The sequence below is a fragment of the Ictalurus punctatus genome, chromosome 21, assembly GCF_001660625.3.
Source record: "Ictalurus punctatus breed USDA103 chromosome 21, Coco_2.0, whole genome shotgun sequence".
Lineage (NCBI taxonomy): Eukaryota > Metazoa > Chordata > Actinopteri > Siluriformes > Ictaluridae > Ictalurus > Ictalurus punctatus.
Window position 1 is genome coordinate 11,589,922 of NC_030436.2, and position 25,079 is coordinate 11,615,000.

A 25,079-nucleotide genomic window follows, 5' to 3' on the forward strand; every position below is an offset into this window, starting at 1 on the left:
GTGTTCACAAGCAGGGTGGAGGGCATTCACCTACCCAGTGGAAGTTGAGTACAGAGGCTACACTGGAACATCCACCCACTGGTTCCTGAAGTCACTCGGGATCACCAGCACCAAGCTGAAGAAGGCTCTCAAAGACATGGCAGAATAAAGGAGCTCTGGCACTGGCGTGGGGAAAGAAAGGATCCTAGTTGGTGATGGGGCACCATCTATACTGCTGCTCCACCACCTTGAGATGTTCCGGGATTAAAGGAACGAATCATCAGTGAAGGATAGATCCCGGCTGACGGCACAATGGCACTGTCAGAGGTGTGTCAGGCAGAAATACCCAGCAGGTGGACCCACCTGTGCTCACACCCATCTTTTTATTTGTTTTTTGTACTCAGTCAGAAAAAAGAGAATGCAAGAAAAGTGGAAAGAGCGAAAAAAAAAAAAACCCAAACAAGAGAAATAGGAAGAATGTCAGCGAGTAAACATGTGAGATGTACAGGAAGTGAGAAAATGGAAAAAGCATGAAGGAGAAGAAAACAATGAAATGTGTGTGTGTGTGTGTGTGTGTGTGTGTGAGAGAGAGAGAGAGAGAGAGAGAGAGAGAGAGAGAGAGAGAGAGAGAGAGAGAGAGATGGGAGCTGTGCAGCATTTAAAAATAGAACATTTTAATAAAGTACTGTTGTCTTTTAATTGTTTCATTTTGTTTTTCAGGCATTCAGTCATTACGCCATTAGATCTGTGATGTACTGCAGGGTAACTACACTCTGCAGTTCAACTTTTGGGGAACTCTTAAAGGTTCTGTGTAGAACCCTACAGCAGTCTATGGTTCTCTTTTAAATAGGGTTCTGAGTAAAATACTTCCAGACAGCCGAGAACCCTTAAAGAACCCTCAAGAAACACGTTTATTCCATCAACACCTCCTTTTCCCTTCCTGTTTTAACCCCATTGTTAATGTTACATTTGTATGCTGATACTGTTTGTCGATGGCGGGGTGTAATTTTATCTCGTGTTTGATACATGTCGAACAAAGTCCACCCTCAGAAAACACAACCTCATTTAGTTTGGCCTACATGTACTTGGAAAAGATAACACTGAAACTCTGTGTTTATAGTGGAGCTATCTGGAGAGTAGCTTTCATACTGAAACAGGAAAAATGCTTCATCCTGATTGGCTAATCATAAAAGAAAAAAAACTTTTATTATAAATCACTAGCCTATAATAAAATGTTCTTACATAATAGCCCTGCTGAAAACAACAACAGAAACCATTACATAAATTCTAATGGTTTCCACTACAAATACCATTAAAACCATTATGTAGTGTGTTTGGGGTCACATTTTATTAGGATTTTAATGGTTTGTATTGGTTTCCACTAGACATAAACATGCCAACAAACAGAACCAAAACACATTATAAGTAGATACCGACAAGCACCATTACAGTTTCCATTACCACCAATACAATTCCCATTATAACCATTAAAATTTATGTAATGGTTTCTATTGATTTTTTTCGGCATGCACTTTAATGGTTTGTTTGTTAGCGGTTCGTTTTGCTATTCTACTAATTAGTCAAATATGTTAAATACGTCAAAAAAAAACTGAATAAAAATAAAAAAGATAGATTTTGATTACAGCCCTTCAAGGTCTTACAATTTTTTGAACCCTCTGATTTATCCAGTTCCCTAGATGTTTGCACAGTATTCCTAGCTCCTTGTTATTTCATGTTAGAAGCTCCTTTTTGGTGTCTTGTAGTTTTAACAAGGTCTCCTCAGGTTAGAAAATGATGAGTTTCAATTCACTCACTAATGAGACACACCGAGACTCATAACGAGGCTCACAACGTGGCAGGTGCTAACAATGATTTAAGAGATAGAAGAGGAACAGGCAGGAAACAAAAGAACAAAGAAACTTTTGGGGTAAAAAAAAAAAAGACCACCACCACACACACACATTTTTGACATTCTTGTAAAAATTCTTTATAAAACAACTTTAGAAACAAAGTTTCCAACAAGAACAAAAAAAGAGTAAAAATGAGCATTAAGGAAAATTTTAAGTGATTAAAATCTAAAACACTTTTCAACTTTAATCACGCCAGTTCTAGTTTGTCACTAGTTTTTGTGCAAGGCCATGAAGAGTTGTTACAAAGGCGTACAAAGCAATATGGACTCATAAACAAAAATATTGTTATACATCAAGAGTACTTTACTTTCCAATAGATAAAAATCCAAATCAGGGTTTCAAAAAGAAAAAAGAAAAAACATTTCTGTAGTTTTCAGGTTGAAAATCCCTGAATTTGGTGATATGTAAGATAAAACAAAATATTCAGAAGCATAAATATTATTCTGCATGTAATAAACACCAGATGCAATTCTAACTTTGAATATTTAAGAAGCATAAAAATATATATTTTTTAAAAGACACGAAAAAAATTACTAAAATTTTTTTTAAAAAATATCCAAAACACAGAGCGCAAATTCTTCATGAGAAATAAAGTCTACATCCATAACAACAATGTTCATCGTGATAATAATAAAAACTGCATGCACAACAGATAAACACTAAACTATTGATCTGACTAAACACACTTTCTCAGAATCGGTATAAACACATTAATTTGCTTTAGCATAAAAAAAAAACCCAGCTGCAGTTTCATTGCTACATTTGCATCAAAAAAGCAATCAAAAATGTGTAAAACGTCACGGATTCACCGTGTGATGTTTCTCCTTTTCACCTGAATGAAGATGTTTTCAGAGGTCTGAGTGTGTCCTGTGTGTGTGTGTGTGTGTGTGTGTGTATGTGTGCACATGTTAGTCCAATGTTTTGTATGAAATTGTTAACCCTTCATAAGAATTTGTCGTTTATACACATAACAAAAGATTTGGGTTGTAATAAAGAAAATTTATCTATCAAAATAAAAAAATGTGAAATATAAAACTAAAGATTGACATTAGTTCTTTTCCTCCAAGTGACATGAAGTGTGTTTGTCTGAAATGTTTTTGTTTTTTTATTTACAAGTTTCACCATGAATTTTTCAAAAATTACTTTTTGACACTGTTAAAATTTTGTAATTAATTTTACTTTATTTTATTTGAATTGCTATATAATTCATTTTGGACTTTAGTGGATATAAGTAGGTCATTTAAAAACCTTTAATTTATTGAATGTATATATGTAAATTGACATTATATTAAATGTAAATAAATTCCAACAAAGGGTTAAGACTTTATTTATTTTTTTTGCTATCTATAGTTAGTTAGATCTAATTTGCTGTGTCACTTTTCCTTTATGTGACAAAATCTGTTGCATAAATTCAAGTAATTTTTAAGATCAGTCATGAAAATAAACATCATTTTTATGGAGTTTGATTGGGTTGAATTGTTGGACCATATTTTATCATTTATAAATGACAGAAATACTTATAGAGGGTTAACTTCTTAGCACACACAAATATACAAACACAAAAAGTATAGAAATGGCTTTGGTACAAAGTACAAAGCTCCGATTCAGTCTAGATGAGCGCTACATCACGATATTACTGACACATCACTGTAATTTAGCCGCAGCACACGCAGGATGGATTAGCAGCGTACATCGTTTTTAATAGCTACCGGTAATATGTGCAGAAATTGCAGGCCATAATTACCCTGTCATAACTCCGGATATCAGTGCATACAGAATAAAACCGAAGAGACGTTACGAACACTGCAATTTTACTTAGCGCTAATATATACATATATGTGTGTGTGTGTGTGTGGATTTAGGCAATAAAAAAGCAACAAATAATATAGCACAAATATAGCCAAATAAGCTAATGTGGCAAATGTAGAAAAGATTTAGCAAAACTCTCAATGTAGCTAACGGTGTAGGATGGATTCAGTTGGAAATAGTTAGCAAATAAATGGCTAACAGCAAATAATGATAATAATGTGACTGCAATGAGCAGTAACATGTTTATCACGTTTAATGTGACGCTAAACTATGAAATGATCCACTAAGGCACTGTGTGTTTTATTATTTCGCACGTAATGATACGCATCATATAATAAAATTCACTTACGCTAAACATCAACATTTGCTAATTTATGTCTTTGGATTCTTATCTTAAAACAATGTCTTCTATCTGAGTTAAAGAACATCTTTGGCAGCGTTTAAAAAAATTCGCAGGATTTCTGAGAGGAATTGAATCATATTAATACATTTTTGCGATGCTAGCTAATCGGCTAATATGGACTAAAATATGGACTAACAGGATTTCTGACAGGTCAGAACTTATCATATTCAGTTTATATTATAATGTTTACATTGTTTACTGCTAATGCTTGCTTGTTAGCTAATATGAACTAACCTGATGGGATTTCTAACGTAATTTGAATTGATAATGTTGCTAAAATGAGCTAACCTGACCAGATTTCTGAGAGGTTTATGTTCAAAAATATGAATAATCATCCCTGCTCGCTAATGAGCTAGCTAATATTAACCAATTTTTTAGTATAAGCATTGCATAATAAATTTCACTTAGACAAAATACCAGCGTTTGCTAATTTATATGGCTTAGGATTCTTACTGGAATTATGAATACATTCTTAATACAATGTCTTATAGTTTTAAAAATGAATGTGTAGCTGGATATTGTAGGATATTTGGTCCTTTTAGTGCCCTGAGTGTCCTAGCTTAATAACATACCAATATTCCTACATGAAATATTTATACAGTCTCATTAACACCGTTTTGTTTTGTTTTGTTTTGTTTTGTTTTTACTATTGAAAAAAGTCAGAATTCTTTTCCAGTTTGAAAATATGCTCAGGTGAAGGTCTGTCATTTTAAAATAAATGTCAGTAAAATACAAAATCAAACCAGGTGTGCTGGTGGGAAAAAAAACAACTTGAAATTTGAACAAAAAGAACAACAAAAAAAAGATAAAAGCCCCAAAGAATTTTACTGTTGGCTTAAAACTCGACTTTGCCCGAATATAAACCCTAGATTTCACTTGACTGCATCTCTATTGTGAACACATAGCGATGCTTAAAACACTTTCAGGAAAGAAAAAAAAACTGAAGAAAACAAGCTGCTGATCTTAGATAAAATGAAACAATATCCAGAAAAAAGAACTATTAATCCAGCTTTTATAGTTGCCAGATTGTAGATTCTTGGATTAATATTCATTGTAATTTAGGCATGAAGCTGTAAACTCATTTCTGTCACAATGTGAGGAATTTCCTTCTTTCTTTATTTCTTTCTTTCTTTCTTTCTTTCTTTTTTAAAAATCTGCATTTCAACATGTCAGAATGATGGTGCGATCCTCTGACTTTCCTTCTTTGGTTTAATTTTGCTCAGACAAAAGGACAGTTTCCTTTAAAGAACAAATGTTTTGGGTTTTTTTTCCGACTTGTTCTGTCACTTTGGGGTTTTTTCAGTCCACCATCTTGAAAAATGGCTGGTTTTCCCCTCCGATGGCTAAATCCAAAATAATTGACGTCACGTGACATTCAGTGACTCAGAGCACAGCCAAGAACTGTTTTTATTTCATCGGTTATCAAAAACTAATACAGCGAGTCATATTCCTGCTCTTTAGCACTAATGCTAATGCTGCTAACACTAGCTAGCTAGCTAATATGAACTAACCTAATAGGAGTTCTCACAGGATTTGTATCATATTCAGAAACGTTTATCATCTTTAATGCTAATGCTTACTAGCTAGCTAATATGAGCTAACCTGACAACATTTCTGACAGGATTTTCAAGTAAAATTCATATGTGTTTACTTCCCCCCCACACTCCCCCTCCCCGCTGATGTTAGCTAGACAGCTATTGAACTAGACGGACAGGATTTCTGAGAGGATTTTTATGTTACATTCATATATTCTTGTTGTCTTCACTGCTAATGCCAACTGCATGCTTTAACTTTAAGGATTTCAAAGAGGAGTTGAATCATATTAATACATTTTCAAAATGCTAGTTGGCTAATATGGAATATTGTAACAGAATTTCTGACAGGACATAACTGCATCATAATCAGTTTATCTTTTAGTATAATGTTTATATTGTTCACTGCTAATGCTTGCTAGCTAGCTTATATGAACTAACATACTTCTAATGCTAGCTGGCTAACATGAGCTAATCTGACAGGATTTTTTAAGAGGATTTTTGAGTTATATTCATAAATGTTTATTTTTTTTCCCCTGCTAATGCTAACTGGATAGCTAACATGAGCTAACCTGAGAAGATTTCTAAAAAGTCATATTCATAAATATTTACTTTTCACCTGCTGAGGGAATTTTAAATCATAAATAATGTTCATAAATCTTTGTCATCGTCATTGTTAACACTAACTAGCTAGCTAACATCTCTCTAATAATCAGTGTTGATTCTATCAAGCTAGCTAACATGAACAGCTTGGCAGGATTTTTGAGAGGATTTTTCATATTCATAAATGTTCAACATTTTCAGTACTAATGATAGCTAGCTGGCTAACATGAGCGAACCTGACAGGATTTCTGAGAGGAATTTTATATTTAATGTCTTTAATCATCAATGCTGATGCTAGCTAACGCAAACAGCTTGGCAGGATATCTGAGAGGATATATTCAGACATGTTTACTGCTAATGCTAGCTAGCAGGCTAATACAAGCTAATTTGACAGGATTTCTGAGAGGATTTTCATGTTATATTCATACATTCTTGTCATTTTCACTGCTAACGCTAGCTAGATTATCTTTACTGAGGCAAATCTGAGGGAAAATGTGTGATTAGAGTTTAAGAACTGCTGAAATAAACTCTTGCTAGCACACTCAGACTTTTGGACCTGACTCTGTGTGTGTGTGTGTGTGTGTGTATGTTTATGTGTTTGTGTGTGTGTGTGTGTGTGTGTGTGTGTGTGTGTGTGTGTGTGAAGAAAATCCAGACGTCGATTGTATCACTGCGCTCTACCCGTCGTGTTCTTCTTCTTCTCCCCCACGTCCACCTGCAGGATGCTCCACTCATCATCATCCTCGCTGTCTCCTCCTCTCTCCCTCTCCTCCTCTGCGCATTCATCCTCCTCATCCTCCTCTTCCTCAGGGGTGGAGTGCTCATCCCTCTCTTGTTTAATGACCTGGATGGCGGGAGGAGGAAGACTCTCCTCGTAAACCTCTGGGTTCTCCAGCATTTCACGGATGAGGGGAGGCATCGGGCCGGGAATCTCCATCTTCAGTGTGATCGCCCGTTCCGCACCTGTACACACACACACACACACACACACAGTTTGTTTAGCTAAATTTATAGTCTTTTTTTTTTTTATTTCCTGTTGTTGCTCAGCAAAACAATGGCAAAAAAGCATCAACAGGCCAAGCATAAACTGTTATTTATGATTGTTGTCAGGTTAACATTCCAAAATGGCTGACATAGTGATTCCCTTATGTAAGAAATAACACACACCTCAGCCAGCCTCAGCCATCAGAAACGGGTATTTTTGTGCAATTATGTGAGTAAATGTGCTGAACACACAGTATGGATGTGTGTATTGGTTATGTGTGTGTGTGTGTGTGTGTGTGTGTGTGTGTGTGTGTGTGTGTGTGTGTGTGTGTGTGGTGACCTTTAGTGCTGATTCCCCGCAGGTCAGTGACTTTCATCAACATTCGAGGGAACATGTGCGGTTTATTGGGGCGTCGTCTTCTCGCGTAGATCTTTAACGCCTCCAGTAGAGGCTCCTGGAGCTGATCAACCTTCTGAGGCTCCTCCAAATCCATACGGTCTAACACACACACACACACACACACACACACACACACACACACACACACACAGTATAAATAAGTACAAGTCTCATACAATAGTTTGATTCCTAGTTTAAAGATAAAGCTGTGTTTTGGTGCAGAACCTCCACAGATAAGGCAGATGGCACTCAGGAGTCCAGTTTCGGTGTCGTCCATCTCCAAAGGAAGCAGCTGATCAGCGAAGGAGAAGACCAGGTCAGTCAGAGGCCCAAATCCAGCATTGTGCATCTGAGTTCTGTTCAGAGTCAAACCATCTGAGAAGGTCATGGTGTCCTGCTCGGGTGTGTAACGCGTACAAATCCTCAACATCTAATCACATCACACATACACACACACAAAAGAAGAAGAAAAGTAAACAAGAAGAGGTAAATACAGTTAATTTTTAGTTAGTATAGCGCTTTTCTAGACACTCAAAGTGCTTTACAGTGTATGGGAGGGGGGTGGGGGTAATCTCCTAAACCACCACTAGTGTATATTCTCCACCTGGATGATGCGATGGGAGCCATATTGCTCCAGAACTCCCACCACACACCAGCTATTAGTGGAGAGGAGAGAGTGCCGTAGCCACTTCAGAGATGGAGATTATTAGGGGATGATAGAGAAGGGTCAATGAGGGAATTTGGGCAAGACCCCAGGGTTATACCCTTACTCTTTACCATAAGTGTCCTGGGATTTTTAAGGACCATCTCATGCTACTGAAAAGTGTGATCAGATGACACTCTGAGGGATCTGATCATATAAATAAATAAAAATAATTAAGTAAATAATAAGAAATAAGTATGTGGTTCTTAATATAGAGGAAAAATGGAGGGATAAATGAAGAGAACTGTAGAAATATGGAAAAGTGTGTGTCTGTGTGTATGTGTGTGTGTGTTTGTGTGTGTGTGTGTGTGTGTGTGTATGTGTGTGTGTGTGTGTGTTACCAGTATGTCGAGGCAGGCAGATTTAAGCAGTGTGATCTGGTCTGCGATGGTGAGGGAAGTGAAACCCGGCAAACGTTTGGCGAATTCCACGATTTTAATGATGCACTTAGTGGAAAGTTCACTGAATTTATCCCACAAACCCAAGTCCAGCTGAACCCTGTGATCTGCACTCGAGTTCTACACACACACACACACAAGCTTAAATATTAGACATTAAAATCTATAAACTATAAACATAAACTGCAGTTAAGGGAAGCTGCAAGTGATTTAGTCATGCTTTTGTGCTTATGTAAATATTAATATGTGTGTGTGTGTGTGTGTGTGTGTGTGTGTGTGTGTGTGTGTGTGTGTGTGTACTCACAGTAGTATATTTTCCGAGCTGACACAGGGAGGGAAACGTTTCTCTGTGTGCTTTACTGACTTTATTCACCAACTCCTCCAGCTCTCCACTCAGCTCATAGCTTTCTGGCAAAACCACCTCCTCCTTCACATCCTTCTTCTTCTTATTCCTGTCATTCCTCACCGCTGAGAGAGAGAGAGAGAGAGAGAGAGAGAGAGAGACTAGTTCAATATTTGTATCATTCATCATCAGAGCAGAAATAACAACATAAAAATTTTCAAAAGTGCTGTGATTAAAGAAAGAAAATTTGTGGAGAAAAGAAGGGATGGAGGAATGAAGAAAGAAAGAAAGGGAGGAAGGGAGATAGCGAGAAAAAGAAAGAAAAAGGAAGCTAGAGGGATGAATTAAAAAGAAAGCAAAAGAAAGGAATAAGAGATCAAATGAGTATAGAGAAAGATAATAAAGAGAGGATGAAATTGTGGACAAACTGTAAATGAAAGAAAACAGAAGAAGAAGAAGAAACAAGAGAAAATAATGAGCAGATAGAGAAAGAGAATAATTACAGGATGAAAAATAGAAAATGAAAGGAGGAAATAAAAAATTATGAGAAAGAAAAAATAATTGTAAAATAAAAGAATCATGGCAAGAAAGAAAAAATGAAAGAAGAGTAATGGAGGAAAAATTGAATGACAAATAATAAAAAAAGAATAAATAAATTCAGAAAGAAAGAAAGGGAGAAAGAAAAGGGAAGAAGAGAGAGATAGAACGTTCTAGTGATGTAATCATCTTGTGATAGAATCTTTTTCTGGGATCTCATACCTACATTTTTTAACATTCTACTTCTTCTTTTTTTTCTTTTTTTAAAGAAAACTCTCAGTTGTTCTCACCTTCTTTAGACATGCCCACCTCGAAGCACTTCTGTAAGCGACAGTACTGACAGCGGTTCCGTGTCACCTTGTTGATCTGGCAGTTTTTGTCTCTGTGGCAGGTGTAGACCATGTTCTTCTGAATACTGCGCCGGAAAAAACCCTGAGGAGAAAGAAAAGAAGGAGAAAAGCAAAAAGAGAAATAAATAAAGTCAAAAAGTGATTCAAGTACATCAGTGAAAGCTGTAATACTCCTCAGCACCACCAGGGGGCAGCACCGCGTCATCCGGCTACACTTATATTTCGTTTGTCTCCATCACCCTCAACTGGAAATGAAAGATCTTCCTGCGCCACCTGGTGGAAGTTCTGACTGATCAGCGTTAGAGTGAAGGGCGGGGTTAGGATGAGGAAGGGGCGGGGTTAGGATAAGGTAAACTCACCTTGCAGCCCTCACAGGAACTGACTCCGTAGTGATATCCTGACGATTTGTCCTGACAAACAAAACATGGCTTATACACTCGAGGAGGAGGAGGAGGAGACGGAGAACTCGGAATCATCTCCTCAGAACTTGTACTGCGAGTCTCCACCGCTGTCCGGGGGGAGAGAGAGAGAGAGAGAGAGAGAGAGAGAAAATTACACACTATTAAAGAAACAACTTGAAATGTAAAACTAAACACACCTGTGATAGGAAGAAACAGAAAAACAAAAAGAAAGAAGGACAGAAGAAAAGGTAGAATAGAAGGATTAATGGACTAAAGAGAAAGAAAGAACAGAGTGAGTTTGGTTGAAAAATAGTCTTAAATTCAATAAAAATAAGAAATTAATTAGAGAGCCAAAAGAGTTCAAAGTTAACTTTGTGTGTGTGTGTGTGTGTGTGTGTGTGTGTGTGTGTGTGTGTGTGTGTGTTCATGAAGTCATACCTATAAACTAACCAGACACACAACACCATTTGCTGTACTGACCACCTAACGTCATCGTGTGTGTCCAGACTCCAGTTTAAACACTGTGCACACACACACACACACACTGTATATATATATATATATATATATATATATATATATATATATATATATATATATATATATATGTATATTTGTTTATATGTATATATACATAATGTTGTCATGTGTTTCATACATTATGTGTGTTTGTTTTGTTGGTGTGAAACTTCATGTTCATTTGTGTGTGTAAGAGAAAAACAGTACAAGGACACACACTTACATGTATTCTCTCTCTCTCTCACTCACTCACACACACACACACACACACACACACACACACACACACACACACACACACACACACACACACACACACATGTCTGAAGCTTATCGTGGCTGCCATCTGGTTCATTTCTGTGGTTTTGGTTTTTCGTCCCTCAGCAGCTTTAACTCTCACTGAACTCCCAAAATATTTGCGTTTGATCTCGACTCCTCGTTTCAGAGCTAATCCGCTAATGTGTTCATCAGTGTGTGTGTGTGTGTGTGTGTGTGTGTGTGTGTGTGTGTGTGTGTGTGTGTGTGTGTGTGTGTGTGTGTGTGAGTGTGTGTGTTACACAGCATACAGAGCCTCTGGTAATGTTTTTATGAAAAAAGAAAGAAAGTAAAGATGGAAAGAAAGAAGGAAATAAGGAATGAACGTGAAAAGAAAGACATGAAGAAGGTAAGAGGGAAGTAAAGATAGAATTAAGAAGGAACAAATTAAACAAAGAAAGCAATAAATAAGAAAAGAAGCAAAGAAGGAGAGAATTAAAGAAAGACAGAAGTAAAGTGTGCGTACATGTGTGTGTGTGTGTGTGTGTTGCTTGGTGAGTCTCAGCAGTGTTTCTCACACCAGCAGCTCTGCGCTTCACGACATTATTGGGGTTTTTTATGATTTCTCTTCATTCCTCCTCGTTCTCATTAGCACGAGCAACGCTAAGCTCTATCTGATGTGTCACAGTGTTGAACTTTGACCCCTGACCCCTGGCCTGTCCTGCGTTTCTCTGCTCCTCTGCAGTGTGAATTCCTCCCAGCTGCTTCACTGATCTTTTACAGGACCTGCAGCCTCATCACTCGCCCTGTAAAGTGTGTGTGTGTGTGTGTATGTGTGAGTGTGTGAGTGTGTGTGTGTGTGTGTGTGTGTGTGTGTTTGGGACGAGGCCTGAGGCTCTCTGGGGTTTTATTGGTCATCTCAGACGTCCATTCACGCTGTCGCCAGCTGTCCCTCCATCTCTCTGAAGGAGGAATGAAGGAGAGAAAAACGGACAAAAAAACTCCAGAATCTTCAGAACTCCGTTTTTATTGGCCGCAAAAAAGCGAGTGCGATGAATAGAGGCGGTATTCTCACCGTGAGTAAAGGCTTAACAAGCGCGGGACGAGGGGGGTCTAATAAAAAAAGAAAGAGGAGGAAGGACGGATGAAGAGGATGTGAGGAGTAACGACAGAGACAGAGTGAGACAGGAGTGAGTTTGACCTTGGTTTTGACTTTGACTCCTCACTTGAACATGAAATTTAAAAGTAGAGTCCAAATAAATTTAACTGCAAAAAGAAAAAACCCAATATGTGCATAAAATTACACAACAAGCTTCAACTTCTTTACAAATAAAACTTCAAAAATATATTTAAAAAAATGAGATTAACTTCTAAAACTTTTTTTAAGGAGTAAAATATAAACAAAGAAAAGAAAGAATTAAAGAAATTATTTTTAAAAGTAGAAAATATTACGGAAACAGCTTAAAGCTAAGATTAAACTGAATTAGAATAAAATATTATAGAAATTATTTTAGACTTTTTTTTGTAAATCATTTTAAATCTAGACGCTGGTTATTGTCTAAGACAATATTTATATATTTATATAATATTGATATTTGTCTAGACAAAATTAAACAAGTGTGGAATTCTTCTTCTCTTTTTCTTCTTCTCTTTTTCCTGCGACAGAACCTTTAAAGGTTCCACGTAGAACCCTTTCAGGAAGCCAGAACTATACAAAGAACCCACTGAAGAACATTATTGTTATTATTATTATTATTATTATTATTATTATTATGCAGCATAAATTTGATGAGTGGTTGAGGTTTTAACACACACACACACACACACACACACACTAACAAAAGCGGCACTGTAGGAGTGAAGACAGAGTTTAGATGAATAGCTTCTTTCATTTCCTCCATGTGTGTGTGTGTGTGTGTGTGTGTGTGTGTGTGTGTGTGTGTGAATGCACTGCACTGCACTGAAATCAGTTCTTCAGGGAACTCTTTATGTTCTGGATTTATAACAACGAGCTCTGTGTCAAATCTTAGAGCTTAGAATGAATTTATTCAGCAAAAATAAAATATATATATATATATATAAACATACCTGAATTTTGATCATGCTAACTCTATTTTGCTATGGTACATATTTATGATATGTAATCAAATAAAAAAACCGGTGCAGAACCAATAACCTGTCTCTGAACGCGGAGAAAACGAAAGAGATGGTTGTTGAGTTCAGGAGAGCACGGAGCGACCACTCTCCTCTGAACATCGACGGCTCCTCTGTGGAGATCGTCAAGAGCACCAAATTCCTTGGTGTTCACCTAGCGGAGAACCTCACCTGGTCCCTCAACACCAGCTCCATAACCAAGCAAGCCTAGCAGCCTCTCTACTTTCTGACAAGGCTGAGTAGTTTATAAAGGAAACCGTATCTCCTGGGTTTCGGGATCAGCTGATACGTGAGGGTTCAGGTTCGGATCCGAATTCTCCGTCTCTAGTTTTTTACAAAAAATGAGTTAGCAAAACAATATTTCAGTCGGTTAAGCCGTTACACTTCATACAGTATATGGGTGTGTTCCCTCAGTAGGCTCCCTACAGGTTGTGAGTTTGTGTAACATTACAGTGTGAAATGTGACTAATCCCACTGAGAAGGTCCATCTGAGAGTGTCTGCACTCTTCACAGCCAATCTGGCGCCAAACCTCCAGCTTCTTCAGTTTCACACTCTGTGTGTGTGTGTGTGTGTGTGTGTGTGTGTGTGTGTGTGTGTGTGTGTGTGAGAGAGAGAGAGAGAGAGAGAGAAAGAGAGAGATGTAATTCCCTACAAGTTTTATATAATTTGCACATCAGTAATTATTATACAAGATTTCGGACTAAAAAATAAACAATACATAACCTGAAATGAAAATATTAAGAAAGACTAACCCTGTGATTTTCTAAATAAATAAAAAATAATAATTTGTCTTTTTTTGTAACAATATAAGAGTTTCTAACATTTAAACAACAACAAAAAAAGATTGATATTTAAATGTAATGTTTAATCCAACTCCTGTAATGTGTGTGAGAAATAAAACGCAGTAAATAAACGAAAGAACTTATTTATCTCTTTCTTTCTTTTATTCTTAAGATGTGTATTTATTTATTTGTATATGACTCTTTTTTTTTTTTACAAACACCCCCCCCCCCCCCACCCCCACCCACCCCCCACCCCCACCTACTTCCTGTCTTTAAAACAAAACCGGTCATTGTCCAGGAGATGACCCAATAAAACACATACACACACACGAATCGGGATTCCGTCCAAGAGCCAACCTAATAAAACGGGTCGCACCACCATGTCCTTTACACATCCCTGCTACATAAACATGTAACCTTGGCCTTTTGGATAAAATAAACACACACATACACACACACACACACACACACACACACACACACACACACACACACACACACACATACACACACTGTAGTTGATGAGTCAGGATGCATTCGGTTTACAGGAAGTCACTTCAGGTGTCCAAAATCCACTGGCATTTACGTTAACAAACTTTTTCTTCAACTGAATTGTTTGTTTTTTTATTTGTAAAATTAGCGTAACTGCCAATACAACAAAATCTCATCGTCCTCCATCTCACTGCTGCAATTCCAACATCACACTACAGTGGGCAGAGCCAAAAGTGCAAAATGTTAAATAATGAAAAACTGCTCTGAGAAAAAAAAAAAATCAAGTATGTCCAGGAAATCCAAAATGACTGCTGATGTAAAACAACAACAACAACAACACTGCATTGTTTGGCTACACAATGGATTTTATTAGTGTTTATAGATGACAGGAAGTCAGAGGAAGAGTCGGGTGAGATTCAGTTCCGTTACGTGTTAGCTACATTAGCTAGATTAGCTAGATTAGCGTCCTAGTATCATAGCATTTCTCACTGACTAAATTTACACCGAAAAAGGTGAATTTTTATTTTTTTTCAAAGAAATTCTAATCTAATTCTGTAATTTCAAAATAAATCGTCTCTAGTACAGTACACACACACACACACACACACACACACACACAGAGTGCTGACTGGGCATGAAAGACGGAGGGGTTTCTGTCTTTACACACACACTTGTTAAACCTGAATTGTGTCTCCTTCAGCAACACACACACACACACACACACACACACACACACACACACACACACACACACACACAAAGCATCCTTTCTTCTTTACAGTGCCCCATAAAACGACCCCTTTTTAATTCCTGTTTCACTTTTTTTTGCTGAAGGACGTCGAGTCGTTTGGTCGCTGCACTTCACTTCACCCAGAGAGAGAAAAAACCCTCGGAGAACAACGCAAAGCAAACAAGCGTGAAGTTCACCTCCAACTCCGCCCACATGGCAACCTTCACCAAGAGACGGGAAAATAAGAAGAAAAGGAAGACCGCTGGAGAGTGTGGAGAAGTTTTTATTTTTATGCTAATCGTACAGTGTTAGCTTCAGGCTATCATTAGCATTTCCACTCGACTGTTTTTCCTCTTTTTTTTCCTCATTCGAGCCGTAATTATCAACACGGCAAAACATCTTTCTATCAAATGTGTCTAATGATACAATTAGCCTTAAACATGTCTAATGGCTACAGCTAATATCAGGCTGTAATTAAGATCAAACTTTTCCAGTTATACAAACTCCTTGTCCACTAAAATAAAAAAAACTTCCCAAATTGTCTATTAGCTAAAATTAGCATAGTGCTATCATTATCAATAACGATTTGCGCTAATGGCTACAATAAGAATCAGGCTGTAATTAGCATTACTATGGAATTAGCAAAGTTTACTGGTCACAACTGTACTTTGTTTAAGCGGGAGTTAGCGATCGTTATAACTGTTTATTAACAACTAGCATCAGACATGACAGTGTTTATTCTTCTGAACTTTTCTCACGGCTACAGAAAAAAAAATTATGTAAAAGTTGTTTCAAATAAAGATCGAGTTAAAGTAAAGTTTATAAACTCAATTGTCCGTGTAAGCTAATTTTGTCTTTTTGCTACAAGACTCATGTTATGATTAGCCATTAAACTAATGATTATCATTAAAATAATTATTATAGTGATTAAACTAGCGATTTCAACTCGATGCACATTACACCCAACAACGCAAAAATTTGTGTTAAATCTGTGGCGTGAATTATTCATTAATTTAAAAGAAGAATGAGAAGCAGCATCTTAGCATTTGGGGGATTTAGTTGCTGTTGTTTGCTTGTTTTTTATTTCACCTACAATGTAGATGGAGGTTAATGTGCACAGCTACGTGTATTTTTAACAAATATAACTATAATATCATTGTATATCGTGTATAATCGAATTAATATATCACGTTAAACATTTTAAGATAATATATCTTTGAAATAAACGTTTTTTTTAGAATAATTAAATATCACTATAATATTTTCTATATTTGTAAATAAATATCCAAAGCTATAACACTTTCAGATATTTTACTAAAATATAGCGTTAAAAGCTTCCTAAAATTTTTTTTTAAATAACATATCTGAGCATACATAGCATGGGACAAAATCATATATTAAATAAAATAATTCAAAAGATTTTTTAAAAACTTGAAAACTTTAAGCTTTAAAATCGATTTTTCCCCTAATACTCTAAATCCTGAAGTTCAACTTGACATCACAGTGTGTGTGTGTGTGTGTGTGTGTGTGTGTGTGTGTGTGTGTGTGTGTGAACATTGGTGCTATTTAGAGTGTTTCCCTCACACATTGCTGTTCAGCTGTAAAACTGTGTAACGGCGCAGAGCCAAATTCCACCAGCGAGCTGTGAAACCTGCACCACAGAGGCACATGAGACTCCTAGGAGGCTAAAACACGCACACACACACACACACACACACACACACACACACACACACACACACACACACACACACCCTCCTAGTCTCATACACCCAGATGTTTATTAAATGAATAGTGTATAATATACAATATATAAACAGAATATATATAAATTAATTTTATTAATGATGTATAAATAATAACACAGTAACAGTGTGTACATGTAGCCTGTTTATGCTAATTACACTATGCTAATGTTGACACCATGACTGGAATTGCAGTGTAATGGAATGAAACTTAGTTTTATTTTTATTTTTCTGATGATTTTTTTCAGGTTTTAATAAAAAATGTCAAAATGTCCGAATCGCTTTTTATTGGAACTGATTTTGTTTTATTTGAATCTTTTTATATAATTAATGTCTACCTCTTTCTTTCTTTCTTTCTTTCTTTCTTTCTGTTTTTGTTTAATTTTTATTCTTATTCACGTCTCACTTTTTTCCTTTTATCCCCCAGACGACCTAATCTCTTCAGATAATTAACGTATTTAAATACATTTTTAAATACCAAAAAAATCAACGTCATGTGACCATTAACCTCGCTGCAATAGTTGCTTTAAACAATAACCATAAATAAACATAAATAACTAAATAAATAAGGCTATATATAATAACTTCTGAGAATCGGTGTAATTCTGTGGCCTCCAATTCAGCTAAATAAAGTTTAAGTCTCTTTATGGCGAGTTTATGTTAAAAACATAATCCCGATAAACTGCTAGGTATAAGATTCCGTTACTTGTTAGCAACATTAGCGTCATAGCGCCAAATTTCACACACTGAACATGTTTTCATTTTTTTGCCACAGAAGTTGTTTTAAAGTTATTTTTATGCAAATATTTAACATGAAACGGTGTGTTTTTTGTTATTTAAATGTATAAGAAGTGTGTGTGGGTTTGCCTGTTGTTGTTGTTGTTGTCCTACACTTTTGTATTGTGTAGTGAAAGTAAATAAATGGGAAATCAAATATAATTTCAAATATAATTTTTTTACAATATAGTATTAATAAATTAGTAATATTTTGTTTATTATTTATCTATAATGTGGAAATAGTTTATTTGTATTCATTTATTTAACATATTTTGAAATATTTATATGAATATTTAAAATAATGAATTTTAGTAGATTAATTTTAGTCACTGTTGAACTGAGCGAGCATCAGGGTTGGGTTGTTGTTGTTTTTTTCACGCCGAGCGGCTGCTCAGACCAGCTTTCATCACCTGGTGTAATTTGAAACGGGGCCGATGAGTGGGAACCTGCCTGATCCTCACCTGTACCGTCTCACAGTGTTTAAGTAACGTATCCTGCGAAACCCAACACTGCATCCTGAAAAGCGTTTCACACCCCGAGGCCACTCGCACCATGACATGCAGATGAGTGATTACTGCTCTGTCCTCTACACTCTGCACAAGTCTATGGCTCAGTCCCAATCTAATCCCTAGAAGGGAAACGTACCTAGTGCACTATATAGGACTTATATTAAATAATAAACACTTATAAACTACCGTAAAGAAAATAAATGATTATTAAAGACTGGATTTAGGAAAGAATCTGAATTCCAACTGGTTCAGTGTAGTGTTGGACATCTAGTGCACTTCACTAGTTACCCTATGTAGTGCACATGCAGTAGTGCACTTAAAAAGAAAGTAATGGTATGTATTAGACCTACGTATAATGCACTATATACACTCTAAGTACTTTAGAACCTTTTAGGGTTCTTCAGTTCTCCGGCTGTCCCTCTGGATAAACCCTTAAACATTCTTATGAGAGCCTGTTTTCATATCAGAAATCCAACCAAAGTGTTAGAATAGTTTAGAGGAAGTTAAGAACCCTTACTTATCCAACAAGCTCTTAACGAACCCTTTAAGAACCCTTAAGAACCCTGTCTCACACAGTGTACCAGGACATTTCAGCTAAATGTCATGTTAAAATGCCTGACAGGTTCCCTATTACAAAGTGTTTACCCATCATAAAGGTTCTAAGTCGCTATGTAAGGCCTTTTCTTTAGGAGCTAAGCACTCTTGAAGTGTTCCCTTTGACCAGCTCTGGGAGAACCCTTAAAGATCATACAGTATGTCTAACCCTACAACAAAGTGTTTTCCTATTAGAAAGTGTCACAAGTCATTGTTGAAAGCTTAATTATCCAACAAATGCTTAAAGAACCCTGAAGAACCCACACCAAGCACCAGGGCAGTTCATCTAAAAATGTAAAAGCCTGACAGGTTCCCCATAACAAAGTGTTTCCCTAGAGTTACAAGGTTCTATGTAGTGCCCTTTTTTGGAAGCTAAGAACCCTTAGATAACAAAAGAACTGTTAAAGAACCATAAAAGAATCCTAGAAGTGTGTCTTCAGTTGTCTCTTAAACACGCGTAAACTAACTATGAGAAAGGGTTCTGTTTTAGGAAGCTAAGAACCCTTAAAGAACTCTTTTTCTAGTCTACCAAGAAGCTTCATGTTAAATATTTGACAGGTTCTAGATATTAAGGAGAAAATAACGAGTTTGTACCACACAATTATAGAGTTATACATACAATCGAGAAAAAAAAGGGTTCTCTACGGGTCCATTGTTATGGTTTCTATAGTAACAGCTCATTCACAGGGACTTGTACAGCGGATAATAAACAGATTAAAAATGGTTTTAAAGTTTTCTTAAAATGAGATGTTTAGGTAACATTTATGGAAGGAGTGTCAGTGATTTGTAACATCTTCAGGACAGAGTTGTTTACGCTTCTTTGCGGTTTCTTATTTATTTCTCGTTATTAACTTGAAGACAGAGAATAAAGAGAGAGCATAAAGAGAGGGATGGTGAGGGAAGGACTATAGCGGGGAAGCTGCTGTAACGTAAGCGAGAACAGGAACAAACTCATTAAATGTAACTATAAACAGATAAAAAGTATCACATCATTCCTTAATAAATTTAAAATGGTACTCGTTAACAAATTGAACACTTGTGGATGTGCTTCAGCTTCAGGATGCAGCGACACGTGAAGGTGTAACACGTGATAAGACGTCAGAAATGAGAACTGACGAGAAGCTAAACGAGAGCTAGAGACACTTACACTGCAGTCCGGCGCTGTAGCAGAATGCTTCTGGACCGGAGAAGAAAGAGCTCGTCTTCCTCAACATGCAGGAACTCTGAGAGGACACGTCGAAATGAGGCCTTGAACCGACACCTAACGTCTCCACGTAGTCAAACATGACGTTATTACTGACCAAACGTCCTTATAGCGTCCTAAATTCAGCCACAAACGACAGTTCTACATGAGAACCCGGCTCTCGGCAAAAGAGAACGGAGGTCAGTAGAACACGGAACGTCTTCTGGAGTTCTCTCTCAGAAGAGAAGAATCCGCTGTCAATCAAATGTGAAATAAAAACCATCCAATCAGTTCTGTTTCTCATCCAACAGGACAGCAAGACTTCTTCTTCTTCTACTTCTTCTTCTTCTACTTCTTCTTCTTCTTGCTTTAGGACTAGCTATGGAAAAATGAAAAATGAAACATCCACAGAAGACTTCTTCTTCAATTTAAAGTTTTGGCACCACAAACACACATTAACAGAAGATCTGAAGTCTGAGTCCAATCAGTTCTGCTGCTCAGTAAACAACAAGTTCAAGGTGAAGCATCTACACAAGTTCAGGCTCTTCAAAGCAAAAAAAAAATTACTCTTTGTGTCAAAGTATTAAATAAAATCTCAGTTGGGTCTCACTGTTCTTCTTTAAAGTAACGTTCTAATCTCACCCTTTGACTAAAAAGTATCTGAGAAGATCTGAATGTCATGCCTACGTTCACCAAGACCATCCAATCAGATCAGAGTATCCAAAAAATGTGATGGAAATGAAATTTCTAGCAATGGGATTTTTTTGGTTTAGCTTTTACAAACACAAAATTTTTTTAAAAATAAAACAGTCTAAAGCATCAATGGAAAGAAAAACGTCAGACGTCTAGGCAGATCCAGTTTCTCAAATCTCTCGAGCAGGACATCGAGTTGAATCACCTCCTGAGGTTCACACGTCTTCACAAAACAAAATGTCATAAACAAGACATTCAAGAAGATTCTTTGGACTTCTGACACGAGCAGTCAGTGAAGGAAACGTCTACTGAACGTCTGACTTTCCTGGAGTTTCACCAAAATAAGACAGCAGTGAGTCAAACTTCTCCTGAACTTCAGTCTTCTTCTCCTCCTCCTCCTCCTCCTTCTTCTCTCTCTCTGTGACACAACACAACTTTAAAATGAAAACAAAGCCTCAAGATCGAATTACTGCTCCCAAAATCCAACACTCAGAGAGAGAGAGAGAGAGGTGCTCTGGTCTGCTGTCACTTCTTCAGTTTGTGTACAGTTATCCAGTTCTGTAGCTCTCTGACACACTGACCATCCTCTCTTCTCCTCCTCCTCTTTTGTTCTTCTTCTCTTCCTCAGGAACTGGATTAGCACCACTCCGAAAAAAAAAAAAAGAGCACAACCAGCTATAAAACTTTACAGCAGTCTCTGAGCAGGAGGAAAATGCTGGACAGACTGAGACAAGACGTCTGACTCCGCCCACTTGAGAGACTTGAGAGAGAGAGAGGCGGAAGCTTGTCTTGTTGGACAAAAACTTTCTATCACTCTCGTTTTCCTGGGTTTTAAAAATGTAAACATACAATCCCTCTTTCTGCCTCTCTTTCATTCTTTTCCCTCTCTCTCTGTCTCACTTTCTTTTTTCTGTCTCTCTCTCCATCTTTTTTCTGTTTCTCTCTGTGTGTTTCTGTGTGTGTGTATGTGTGTGTGTGTGTGTGTGTGTGTTTCTGTCACTCGCTCATTGTTTCTCTCTCTCTCTCATGTTTATTATAGTTTTCGTTATCCAGCTGCAGCTGACAGTCACAAAAAACTTATAAATAAACAGTAGGCTTCATTATAATTCACACCTTCACTCTTTTTGAACTCAGCACTAAAAAGATGAAGTACAGATCTGACTTAGGAACATGCACAGAACTGCTGTTGTGGAATGATGCCTTCAAAAATAATGGAATTAAATTTTTCTCCATGAAAATAAATACTATAAAGAGCAGTAAACAGTAATAAATGAAGTCAATGTTAGGTGTGATGAGCCTTTGATTAAAAACAGTGTATTAGTATTGTCAGGTACAGTGTGTGCAGTTTTATAAGGAAATGAGCTGGAAGTGTTACTGAGCATCGTACAGAACCAGTCCCGGTTCTTCTGGAGATTCTCACAATCATTTCTTATTTCTGCAGCGAAACTCAGCACCTTTATTCTGGTTTTTGTCTGAAAAGTGTCTCTTACCTCTTAATACACCGCTTTCTTTACTGACGTACAAACATTTTCCTGGAACATTTCATTTTGTGCTGGAAAACTAATGTTTGGAATCTAACATGTTTTTGTACCGACTCGATAATGTAGAAGTCATTAAGTCACAGTACTGTATATAAAAATGCACGAAAAGTTAACATGGCACATAATGTAGAGTAAAAAATTGTTTATGTTTACAGCGTTTAGCCGACACCCTTATCCAGAGTGACTTCTAGGAGAGCTTTGGAGTCTCAATCAGAAACACATCCTCATGCTAGTTCACTCGCTCGGGGACTCGGAGCTCCGTCCAGAATGTTCAGTGAAAACCAGTCGCTTTATTTTACTGTCTTTAATTAAAGAACATATAAAATAAAGAAAGTGAGCCGACACGCACCCATAAATTAAAATAAATCAAACAAATCATTCAGTTACGATAAAAGAAACGGCGGTGTATAAACGGAGGTTGGGCCTGTCTGTCTGTCTGTCTGTCTGTGCAGAGCCGTAAACAATCATCTCAGCTGACGCAGGATTTAGCAGTCACTTATTATTATTATTAAATATATTTATTGCTATAAAAGTGAGTCTAAATAACCTCCACTTCTGTTTTTCAGTCTTCACCCTGATTGTTCATTTCGTGCTCCCAGCTGCCTGTGCGCGTTACCTTTTATGGAGTTTTGTGGGTGTCACTACATGCAAATGAGCCATGTCTAGCCGTGTCGGGGATCAACAAGAGTATGAAGAAATGTAAATCAATTTCCTTCAAAATCTTTTGTAAATCTGGCAGAAAATTTTACTTCAGTTTGATTCACACAAACGTAATACATTTACACACAAACTTAATCAAATAAAGACTAAATAAAGACATGATTAAAATAAGAGCTTCATAAACTTTGCTTGTATCTTTCTCATTTGTAAGTCGCTTTGGATAAAAGCGTCTGCTAAGTGAATAAATGTAAATGTATAAATGTAAATAAACAAGGCGTGTTGTGTATAACACATTATGAATGCTTTATAACACTATATGAACATGTTTATTAGAACTGAAAGTATTACTGTTGTTATTTATTTATTATAATTGTGATTGATGCTGTAATTGATTAAATACAAACCTCAATAAAGTCAAAACAAGTAACACATAAATACTAAACAAACAAACAAACAAACAAATTCCACGATACAAAATATTGGATATTAATAATGATTTGCCCGGGTTTCTGTGGGACGGGAAATAAAGTAAATACAAAATAATTCATAAAAATCACAAATGACTAAACAAATTAATTGATTAATATTAAATATGATGTCACACACGAGACTAATGTGCTTAATATTTAAATATTTAAATTCACCTTAAATGAATATGTGATAAACAAAAAATCTGAATTTGTACAAAATGAGATTTCTGTGTCTGTGTTTCGAAAATATACGGAGTCTTGCGCCCTCTTCAGGTGAGACACGGAATGACAAAGAGCAGGAAATTCTCTCTCTCTCACACACACACACACACACACACACACAGAGAGAGAGAGAGAGAGAGAGAGAGAGAGAGAGAGAGAGAGAGAGAGAGAGAGAGAGAGAGAGAGAACGTTTTTTGATTATATTGAATTTGAAATCACACAAAGCTTGGTTGAGGAATGTGTTGATGTATCTCTCTCTCTCTCTCTCTCTCTCTCTGTGTGTGTGTGTGTGTGTGTGTGTGTGTGTGTGTGTGTGTGTGTGTGTGTGTGTGTGTGTGTGTGTGTTGGTGGATTTTAACTTCTAACATTGCCATCTTTCTGTGCTGGACTGAGATGAGATGATGAGATGATGAGATGATGTGATGATCACTCCATGACTTTATCACTTCATCACTCTGACTTTAATCTGAAACTACTGTTTATCTCTTTTTTCTTCCCGTCTTCCTTCTGTACTTTTCTTTTTTTTTTCATTTCAGAGTGCTGAACTCTGGATCGCAGCCCCACAGAGGCTTTAACACACACACACACACACACACACACACACACACACACACACACACACACGCACACACACACACACACACACACACACACACACACACACACACACACATGCACACTCCATCTCTCTTTCTTTCATTCTCTCTCTCTTTTTCTGGCATAGTTTTATAAACCGCTGGCTCACGCACTCTTTTTTTCTCTGTCTGTTTTTCCATCTTTACTTTTTTTCCTTTTCTGTTCTTTCAGGTTTTTATTGCAGTTTCTCCTCCGCTACAGTTACAGGGTCCTTATAAACACTTACTACATACAGCTCAGTGCACTAACGAGTGACATCTACAATAATCACAGTGTTTAGATCCATTTCTTTATTCTTTCTTCCGTGCCATTCTTTCACTTCTCCTTTTCTTTACTTCCTTCTCTTCCTCTTATCTTCTTCTTTTCCCTTCTTCCTCCCTTTTCTTTCTTTTCTTTACATTTAGTTTCTTTTCTTTAATTAATTTTTTCTTTTCTTTTTTATATTTTCTTTCCCTTTCTTTAATTTCTTTACTTTACATCTCTTTTTCTTCTACTCTTGATCTTCTGCTTTTTCTTCATTCTCCTCTTCTTTCTCCTCCTTTTTATCTCCTCATTATCATTTATCTAACTTTGGGTTTAAAGAAATGCAGGTAGAAATAAAGGAGTGCAACAATTATTGGCACCCCTATGAATTCATATGAGAAAAAATATATTTGAAGTATATTCCCGTTGATATTTTTTTAAAAATTTAGTACGCCTGGGTGAGTAGGAATGGGAAATTGTTCAACCATGACTTCCTGTTTCACAGGGGTATAAATATGAGG

General features: G+C 36.7%; 1 protein-coding gene across 3 annotated transcripts in view; it reads right to left on the reverse strand.

Annotated features, from left to right (window-relative positions):
* Window positions 1–1,941: 1,941 nt before the first annotated feature.
* rargb (retinoic acid receptor, gamma b) overlaps window positions 1,942–25,079 on the reverse strand; it is a 38,957-nt gene continuing 15,819 nt past the window's right edge. For 2 of the 3 annotated variants that reach the window (XM_053674021.1, XM_053674022.1), the window contains 7 exons: window positions 10,311–10,459; window positions 9,892–10,033; window positions 9,026–9,189; window positions 8,665–8,841; window positions 7,846–8,050; window positions 7,561–7,719; window positions 1,942–7,199 (listed from right to left, as the gene is read on the reverse strand). In XM_053674021.1, the coding sequence (XP_053529996.1) occupies window positions 6,904–7,199; window positions 7,561–7,719; window positions 7,846–8,050; window positions 8,665–8,841; window positions 9,026–9,189; window positions 9,892–10,033; window positions 10,311–10,459 (1,292 nt within the window). In that variant the 3' untranslated portion in view covers window positions 1,942–6,903. Of the gene's footprint in view, window positions 7,200–7,560; window positions 7,720–7,845; window positions 8,051–8,664; window positions 8,842–9,025; window positions 9,190–9,891; window positions 10,034–10,310; window positions 10,460–20,057 lie in introns of all 3 variants that reach the window. The other variant, XM_017451062.3, reaches the window with a different exon arrangement.